The sequence below is a fragment of the Sciurus carolinensis genome, chromosome 8 (genome assembly GCF_902686445.1).
Source record: "Sciurus carolinensis chromosome 8, mSciCar1.2, whole genome shotgun sequence".
In the NCBI taxonomy this organism is placed as follows: Eukaryota; Metazoa; Chordata; class Mammalia; order Rodentia; family Sciuridae; genus Sciurus; species Sciurus carolinensis.
In genome coordinates this window covers 146,746,258-146,755,844 of record NC_062220.1, presented here as the reverse complement: position 1 = coordinate 146,755,844, position 9,587 = coordinate 146,746,258, and the positions used below count along the sequence as shown (strand labels likewise).

General features: G+C 52.8%; 1 protein-coding gene and 1 non-coding gene across 2 annotated transcripts in view; both read right to left on the bottom strand.

Moving 5' to 3' along the window:
* Nucleotides 1-590: 590 nt before the first annotated feature.
* Nucleotides 591-9,587, bottom strand: part of Tmem120b (transmembrane protein 120B) — a 43,280-nt gene continuing 34,283 nt past the window's right edge. The window contains 7 exon segments of the mRNA XM_047560649.1: nucleotides 591-1,977; nucleotides 2,378-2,446; nucleotides 2,875-2,939; nucleotides 4,576-4,668; nucleotides 6,540-6,560; nucleotides 6,563-6,600; nucleotides 7,043-7,108. Of these exon segments, the coding sequence (XP_047416605.1) occupies nucleotides 1,864-1,977; nucleotides 2,378-2,446; nucleotides 2,875-2,939; nucleotides 4,576-4,668; nucleotides 6,540-6,560; nucleotides 6,563-6,600; nucleotides 7,043-7,108 (466 nt within the window). The 3' untranslated portion in view covers nucleotides 591-1,863.
* On the bottom strand, nucleotides 9,212-9,283 carry Trnaa-ggc (transfer RNA alanine (anticodon GGC)). The gene has a single exon. It is a non-coding gene; the product is annotated as a tRNA-Ala (tRNA).

Genomic DNA, 9,587 nt, shown 5'->3' with positions numbered 1-9,587 from the left:
GGCTCCTTCTGCTCTCCAACTTCCGACTAGTCACTACAGAGGCCATGTAAGACATTTACCCTCTGGCCTCTGATAGAGAAAGTCTGCTGACTCCCAACAGGGCAAACCTGGGTGCCTACGAAGGGCCGAAGGAAGATCCAAGACCAGGGGAGTAGGGCGGGGACAAAGGGCATGGCAGCGCTGTCCACTCGGAGAGCTGGTGCCTGATCTTACCATGGGGTGCGGTCAGATCTTTTTGTGTGTGGTGGGGGCGGGATTGACCTCAGGGGCTTTCTACCACTGAGCTATACCCCCAGCCCTTTTTAAAGACACTTTCTTGCTCCAGTTACCCAGGCTGGCCTTGAACTTGTGATCCTCCTGCCTCAATCTCCTGAGTGGCTGGGATAACAGGTGTGCACTACTGAGCCCAGCTCTTTCTATTTTCTAGAAGAAGTAGAAGTCTGACTTTTAATATGAAATCTCACTGTGGGGGAGGGCATAATTTTTTAAATATAACTAGTTAAAATAATTCAAAACCCCTTTGCGCAGGGCACGGTGGCAGACACCTGTAATCCCGGCTACTTGGGAGGCTGAGGCAGGAGTATCGTGAGTTTGAGGCCATCCTGGGCACCTTAGCCAGACTGTGACACAAAATGAAAAAAAGGGCTGGGGATGTGGCTACGCTGCCCGTGTGAGGCCCTGGGTTTAACCCCGACACACACAGACACACACCTCTGAAAGCCAGACCGAGTCCGCGGGTCCCAGCTGTGAGTCTGGTCTGGGTGGGTGTTTAGGGAAATAGTCAGCTGAGGCCTGTGCACAGGGGGAAGGGGCAGGACGTTCGACTGAACCTGTTGGCTCCTCCACCCTCCCTACTACAGGCTGGCCTCTGGTAGTGAGCCTACTGTCCCCTCCTGCCCACACATTACAGAACCTCTAAGGTGGAGAGAGGTGGGGAAGGGGCAGTCTCCAAGATGGCCTAAGTCCTAGCCAGCACTGAGCGGGTGGCTCCTACTCCAAGTACTTGGGGCACGTTCTGGAAGGTGGGCTGAAGGGAGGGGTGGTGGGAGGGATGGGTACTTCCAGTATCAACCACCTGGGCACCCAACAACCAGAGGCTGGGCTGCCCTCTGCTGGCCAACTCCTTAAACCCTCCCACCTTAGGGCCAGCCTCCCAGTGACTCCAAGCAGGTCCCAGGAAGGCAACGCCACTTTCCCAAGGGCCAGCAGGCAGGTGACTCAGGAAGCACAAAGAACATGAGGCAAACACAGGCAGTGGTTCTCTGAGAACTTAAATAATCCCCCACCACTGAGGTCAGGGGCTGTGGAGGGGGCTTACAGCAGGGGCAGCCGGGGCCCAGGGGAGGGGGCTCCACAGGATGCTGGAAGGTTCCATTCCACCCTGCGCCCGGGTGCGGTAAGCAGCAAGTCAGCCTGAGTCCGACCCCTGCGAGGCACATCCAAACCCCTTCGTGAGGCGTTCAAATGACGGGAGTGGGGACAAAGGGTCTCCCTGAGGACTTGGGCCCCTCCCCTTGGAAGAGCAGCGGGGAAGGCCTCAGATTCCAGGGAAGCTGGAAGGACCGGTATTAAATATGTCATAAATAGGGAGGCTAACACTGCGGACAGGTGGGCTTCACATTCCTCATGTCCTGCTGGGAGTGGGAGGTCTCGGCCCTGCTCCCAGCAATGCCCCTGGCCCCTGAGTTGCTACTGCCCTTGGCCACCAGTGACCAGCACCCAGGGTGCCAACGGGAATCCCCAGCAGTCTCAAAGTCCGGGACCCCAAGGGCACAAAGGTCGAGAGGCTCACGGCCTCTTCATCTCATTGCTGCTCTTCTGGAATTTGGCGCACACAACCTTGCATGCAGTCAAGTCCAAGGCTCATGGCTTCTTCGTCTTGTTTCTGTTTTTCTGGAGTTTGGCGTGCACGACCTTGAGTGTGGTCAGGAAATTGCCAAGGAAGAGGACGAGGAAGGTGAGCGCCAGCACGAACACCTGCAGGCCCAGAGGGATGCAGCGCCCAGCAGCACACGGAGGCCCAGGTAGCAGAGAGGAGAGAGAAGCTGGGTCAAGTCCCCTGCTGACATGCAGGTCCCCACCGTGGGCCCGGGGCCACAGCAAAGCTGCAAGGGTTGCCAGGGACAGAGGTAGGCATGCTGGGTAAAGACAGCGAGTCCCCAGGGTTGGGCTGGCCCTGGAGGAGCATTTGATGGGGTGGGCCTCCTTGGTCCCTAGATCCCCGAGGGGCTCCGTGGGCCCCTGGAATCCCTCCCACTATCTCCCAGGCCCCGGTAGCAAAGACTTCTGGGCAGTAGGGCTGGTAGTAGAAAGGGAGGTGGCTGAGGACAGAAATCTCCCTAGGCCAGCTCAGCACCCACGAGGCCACACGCCATACCTGCCATTCTCTGCATTCTTCATGGCTGGAGAGCTCAAACAGCGTGACAGCGTTGTAGAGCTGCCAGAACTGCAGACAGGAAGACAGGCACTGCTCACCCACTGACACGCCGGGAAACGGAGCAGCCCCCAGCGTCCAGCACCAACTACACAGACACACACCTTCCCCCAGCTAACACGCACCCTAGGCAGGGCAGGTCTGAGGGCCAGTTCCAGCTCCTGTCCTTAGAGTCCCTGAACCCAGAGGGCATGGGGACAAAGGGGGACCCTGAGGCTTCTTGCTCCTGCAGGAAGACTGATCTGACCTTGGCCATTGGCCAACAGCAGCAGGCAAGGCCTCAGATTCTGGGGAGGTTGGGATTCAATACGTCATCAACAGGGTGGGCTCAGGCTGTGCGGAGAGGAGAGGTGGGCTTCACGGTTCAGCTGCCTGGAGACAACTGGTGAAGGAGGGGTCAGCACAGACAGGGGCACCCCAAAACTTCAGGGGGGACTCACGTGGCCACAGAAGAGGAAAGGCAGGAGGAAGGTGAGGCCCCGCCACATCCAGGACTGGAACCCTTCTGTAGGAAGCAGCAAGGAGACAAGGGCCTGTTGAGGGGACTCAGGGTGCCCCCTGTCCTACCAGGTACCCTAAGATTAGCCAGGAACACACAGCAGGCAGGTGGCATTCACCTTCAGTTGGGGGGTGAGCAGTCCTCTGTGGCAACAGCCCAGAGACCTGCAGAGCTCTGCCACCACACCTCCACTCTCAAGTGACCGTGAGGCAGGACTGACAATACTCACCCAGCCCCAAGTGCAGCGTTTCCATTAATTTCCTTCATTGGTGCAGGAGTTGGCATTTTTTTAAAAAAACTTTAGATGGATACAAACTTTGGATACAATTTCTTTTTTTTTTTTTGCGGTGCTGGGGCTCGAACCCAGGACCTTGTGCTTGCAAGGCAAGCACTCTACTGACTGAGCTATCTCCCCAGCCCTGTTTGTTTATTTTTATGTGGTGCTGAGGATCCAACCCAGTGCCTCACACGTGCTAGGCCAGCGCTCTGCCACTGAGCCACACCCACAGCCCAGGGTTTGCATTTTGAACTGGGCATTTGCATATATCATTTCAGTCACATCGAATTTTTTTTTCCCGGTACCAGGGTTTGAACCTAGGAGCACTTAACCACTGAACCATATCCTCAGCCCCTTTTTTTTTATATTTTAGTAGAGACAGGGTCTTGCTGAATTGCTTAGGGCCTTGTTAAGTTACTGAGGCTGGTTCTGAAGTCAAGATCGCTCCTGCCTCAGCCTCCCAAGTAGGTAAGATTATAGGCAAGCACCAAAGTGCCGGGCAACTGGAGCCAATTTTGTAGATTAGTTGGGTAGAAATGACCTCCTTCAGTGATAGCAGAGCTTTATTAGAAATCGCTTCCCCTGAAAGTTTAAAAGGAGTCTCTAAACTCTTTTGATTGGGCACCCTATGGATGAAAAGGATTAAGCACACATTTCCAATGGACATGTGTTTATACGTTTTTAAAAGTTTTTGGTGCCAAGAATTGAACCCAGGGCCTTGCACTTCTAAGCGAGCACTCTAGCACTGAACTATCCCCCCAACCCATTTACACACATTTATATGTATATGTGTAATACACGAATTATATGCAAACCAATACTAGGTTAACGGTGTGTGTGTGTGTGTATGTATTTTTTAAAGACTTTTTTTAAATACACTTTTTCAGATGTTGACAGACCTGTATTTTATTTATTTGTATGTGGTGCTGAGAATGGAACCCAGGACCCCACTGAGCCCCAGCCCAGCCCTATGTGTGTGTATTTTCAAGATGGGATCTTGCTATGTTGCCTAGGTTGTCCTCAAACTCCTGGGCTCAAGCCATCTACCTACCTCAGGCTCCGGAGCAGCTGGGACCATGTGCACACACACCATGCCCACCTAACATTTTGTATATTGTAAAATGCAGACAGAGAGTAATACCCAAAAAGAATAAGGTCGAGGCCCAGCACTGAGGGCCTGGCACTGAGCCAGCCTTGCACTGGGCAACTGAAACAGAATCCACGATGAATTATAAAAAGCAACTCAGATAAAGAATGGCGGCCCTGGCTCTGCTGGGTGGAAGGTCTCATGTCCTTGCAAGGACGTCCCCCAGCGTGGGGACCTGGGCAGACCCAGGGCTTGCTCCCCCCTGCCTGGCTACTCACCCACCGTGAGGTCCAGGTGATTCCTCTCACCCAGGGCTCGCAAGCGGTAGAGGCAGCCCCTCTGGTAATAATACTGTAGGAACTGGACGCAGCCTGCAGGGGGAGCACAGCACCGGGCTCAGGGCTGACAAACCCCAGGACAGGACTTCGCCTCTCCCCCAAAGCCCCAAGGCTCCCAAGTTCAGCAGACCTTACGAAACCACAGGCTGGTGGGACGTTGCCAGCCAGAAGACAGAAAAGCCACCCTGATACAACCTCCTCCCACCCCCCAACCCCCCCACACACACACCCTCTCCCTCTCCCTCCCTCCCTCTCTCTCTGAGCCCTCCTGGCCCCCACTAGTCTGAACCTGCTTTAGCCCTTATCCAGAATACAAAGAGAGCTCAGATATGTGAGGACCCATTTAAGCCCCAACTAGACTGGACACTTCTGGAGTTTTCCTAGGCATGCAGTAGGTACTCAATAGATGCTTGCTGGAATGCAAGATGTGCTGAGCTAAGCTGGAAGTTGCATGCAGTGCTAAGATACACAAGAGATGATTCTATATAATGGAATATTTTGTAGTTGCTAAATAAGGAGGTACTAACATAACAAAATAGCTGTGATAAATTGTTAAAATAAAAATTTTAAAAGTAAGTTACAGATGAAACGCTAGGCAGTAATATTGGCCAAATGATATTGTTGTATTATATATTATGTTTGTGTATGGATATGTAACAAACCCCACCAGTATTTACAACTATAATGCACAACAAAAAATGTGGGAAAAAATAAAATCAAGTTATAATAGTAAAGTTCTACATCCAAATATGTAAAATATGCATAATGCAATACATACACATACATGTGTATTAATAAAAACATTTGAAAGGACATAGATCTTAATGTTGCTCACCCCTGAAGATGGATTACACACAATCTTCATTCTTGAATTTATACATTTATATTTGTTTGCAAGTAAGTTTTTATTTACGAGTCAGGTAGTATCTTTTTAAAAGGCAATATGGAGGACTGGGGATACAGCTCAGTGTTAGAGCACTTGCCCAACATGCGCCAGGCCCTGGGTTCGATCCCCAGTACCTCAGGAAATTAAAAAAAGGTAATAAGGAGCCAAGTATGGTGGTTGCACCTATAGTCCCAGAACTTAGAAGGCTGAGGCAGGACCAGAAGTTTGGGGCCAACCTGAGTTACACAGCAAGACCCTGTCTTAGGGGTGCAGCTCAGTGGCAGGGCACATGCTCAGCATGCAGAAGGCTGGGGATTCCAGCCCCAGTACTGAAGAAAGAAAAGGGAAGAGGGGAGGGGAGGGGGGATGATGGAGAGAAAGCAGGAGGCAACCCTTCAGGACCGATTCATTGAACACCAATCCAGAGCTATTCTCTGTTTTGTTTTGGTTTTTGTTTTTGTTTTTGTTTTTTTTCCCTCTGGTACTAGGGATTGGATTCAGTTCAAGGGGTGGAAAGACCCAGACCCTGAGCTACATCCCAGCCCTTTTCATTATATCTTGAGACAGGGTTTCATTAAGGTGTTTAGGCTGCCTGGGACTTTCCATCCTCCTGACTCAGTCTCCCGAGTCACTGGGATTACAGGTGAGCACCACCACCTCCAAATGAAAAAAATAATACATATTTGCATTTTAAGGAATGATTTAAAACTGGGAGCCAAGGTTAGTGGCCCCAACACTGCTCAGTTCCCACAGGGTGCACTCAGGCCCACCCAGACAGAGCCAGGGGCTCAGGGGCAGGGGCAGGCTGGCTTTCCCCTCCCAGGGCTGGGGGCAGGGAGGTAGGATGGAGTTCATCAGCAGGGGGTGGAAACGGTTCTGTTCTGGATTTCTGGTCAGGGCCCTCTCCCTCCCTGGTCACCCTTCTACACAGGCCAGTAGTGATATCCACTGGGGGGGCCCTTTCAGTGAGAGCCCCAAGAAATCAGCCCTTTCCCCAAAGCTGGGTTCAGACACTCACTCTGAAAAATTGAGAATGCTAAAACTGATTGCGGAACTTCTGATAAATTAGTCCATTAGGCCTGGAGAGAAAGAGAAAGAAAAGAGCTGAGGCGCTTTGGAATCTGACATTGGTCTCTGTCCCAGCTCCACTCCAACCAAGGGAGAAGAAAAGGTTTTAAAGTTAAACCCTGGTTCCTGATTTCTGCCCTTATTTGTCCTGGAGCTGGGCCAGGTTATGCCCACCATTCTTTCCAGAACCAAGGGAGTTCATGCGGTCATTCCTAAGCCTCATTCATTCCTTTGGTCTTGCTGTTCCCTGTCACCTCTGCCCCAGCCTGCGGGCAACGGGGAAACATTCCCAGCTATGAAACTCCCAGCTGGCCCGACAGGGTCCTGTTTAAGCTCTTACTTGCCTTCCTGACCCAAAGGTCTCCCCTGGAGCACCCCCGCCCCACACGGGCCAGCCTTTAACTCATCCAGCTCCCTGGGAAGGTTCCAGGGGCCCAGACCCGGGCGACTCACCACGTCAGCATCACCCCCGACAGGAACGTAGAGACGTAATGGTGAGACACCCACCAGCCTTTAATTCTTGGGGGAAAAAAGAAGGAAAGAGGCTCAGGGGGGGAGAGAAGTACAGGCGATGGTGGTCTCTGTTCCCAACGGCAGCGGGGCTGCTCTGCAGCTGGAAACAGCTTCTCGGGGTGAGGGATGGACAACATCAAGGGCTGAGAAGTGGCTCGGTGTAGAGCACTTGCCTAGGAACGGGCGCCTGCCCCTTGGTGATCCTAAGGAGACAAAAAATCCTACGCCGACGACCTGCAGATTATCCCAGAGACCCACTCGGGGCTCCAGGGGCTTTGGAGACCCTCAGAACACATCCCTAAGGTCACCTGGCCTCAGGCCCGCCTCCCTGTCCTCCTGGGCATGCTGGCCTTTTCTTGAGCTCACCAAGCCTGCTGCTGCCTCAGGGCCATTAGGGACTGAACTGTGCCCCTCAAATCCCCATGTTGACACCCACCCCGCCCCCTGTACCTTAGAATGTGACCGTATTTGCAGACAGGTCTTTAAAGAGGTAACTGAAGTTACAGAAGTCACAAAAGTGACCTAATCCAATGTGGCTGGTGTCCCTGTACAAAGAGGAAGAGACACCAGGGATACGTGTGCCCTGAGAAAAGGTCAAGTGAGGACACACTGAGAAGGTGGCCCTCTGAAGGCCAAGGAAAAGAAAGCTCAGGAGAGACCAGTGTGCCAGCACCCTGACCCTGGGTTTCCAGCCTTTGGATCCTTTAAAACTGAAGATGTGTTAAGAGGCCCGGTACAGGACGCTTCTCATGGCAGCCCAGCAGGCTGACGCAGGACCTTTGCACCTGCTGTTCTCTCTGCTCCAAGACTTTTGCGTGCCTGGGTCTGGTCTGGGTTTGAATCAAAGTTTCAGACCAATTGTCACCTTCTCCGAAAGGCCTTCCCTGCCCACCTTGCTGAAACCCGGATCATATTCCTGTTTAACTTCCTTCACGGTGCTTATGGCCATCTGAGAGCACCTACTCACGTGTTATCTGAGCCTCCTTTCCCACTCATACCTGAACCCCAGCAGAGCAGGGACCTCGTCTCTGTTGCTCACTGATGTACCCGTGACACCCAGATCAGAGCAGCTGCTCGTAAACGTGTTGAACAGACACAGGAATTAAACAGGAATATGATCCGGGTTTCAGCAAGGTGGGCAGGGAAGGCCTTTCGGAGAAGGTGACAGTTGGTCTGAAACTTTGATTCAAACCCAGACACAGGTGTATGCACTCACACGGAGCTGGACACGCTACCCGGGACAGACACCCGATGACAGGCTCCACGTGTGGCATCTCCCTGGGAGCCACATGCCCCAGGTTCATCGTCATCTATGGTAGACCCCTGCCCAGCCCTGGACTTCATTCATCCAGCCCAGGAGCTGTGGGGGCCGTGTTCTCAGACCCCGCCTGTCCTGGCCTGGGGCCCTCAGGGTGCCTGAGAGGAGAGGAGTTGAAAGGTGAGGATCTTCACCTTTCGAAGTCCCCACAGCTGTCTCAGGTCTCTGCTGGCTTCCCCAGCTCCTCTCTGGGAGCTGCTGGCCAAACCATGGAGCATGAGCTCTTCTAAACACCCCGGGGAGCAGCGGGTGACGGCGTGGGAACAGCAGTCCCCTCCGCTCCGTCAGAACTCTACAGAGCACTGGGGCAGGACCGAGCAGGGAGAGCCCAGGTGCCGCCTCTCACCAGGAGGACCCATGAGGCTCTGCCGGGGACGGGATGCTGGACGAGGCTTTCTTTTTAGCTAACATCAGCCTGCAGCTTGCTCTCCTGTCACCATCGCCAGGCCGAGCGGCAGCCACGGGCCTGTTGTTCTTAAATGTCACACGACATTCCAAGGAGTGGCTCTGCCATGGTCTACTTGGCGCTTCCACAATGGTCACCTTGCCTCTCAGTGCTATTGTGACATCCTTGTGGAAGTCCCCTGGCATGACGCTCTCTCCATGGTGGCTACCAGAAGCAGGATGGCTGGGTCTGGGTATGTCTTGTTACCTGTCAAATCATCCTCCAAAACGGCTTCCCCAATGTACACGCCCATCGGCAGTACATTTGTTTCCCCAAACCCTCACCACCTCACCAACACTGGAGATAACATTTAAAATTTTCGTCACTGTCCTTTTTTTTTTTCTTTTTGGGGTACTGGGGATTGAACCCAGGGCCTTGTGCGTGCCAGGCAAACACTCTGCCACTGGGCTACATCCCAGCCGCTGTTATTGGGATCTTAACTTGCATTTCCTAACAGGTGGGTTGGATCCATCAGAAAACCTTCCTTCTAGCATGTGCACATCACAAGAACGAGGGCTGAATCTTAACCACCCCCTCTCCTCTTTTCAGCCCATAAGACATTTCTGGATATAAATTAGCTGTTCGGGAAATAGCCTGTGTGTGTGTGATTCAGGGATTATGGTAAGAGATGAGGTTTTACATGGCTCTGTTTTCCTAGCACTAACGGCACCAGGTAAACAACAAGTATTCAATAAATGTTGTCACGAATGAAGTGATGTCCA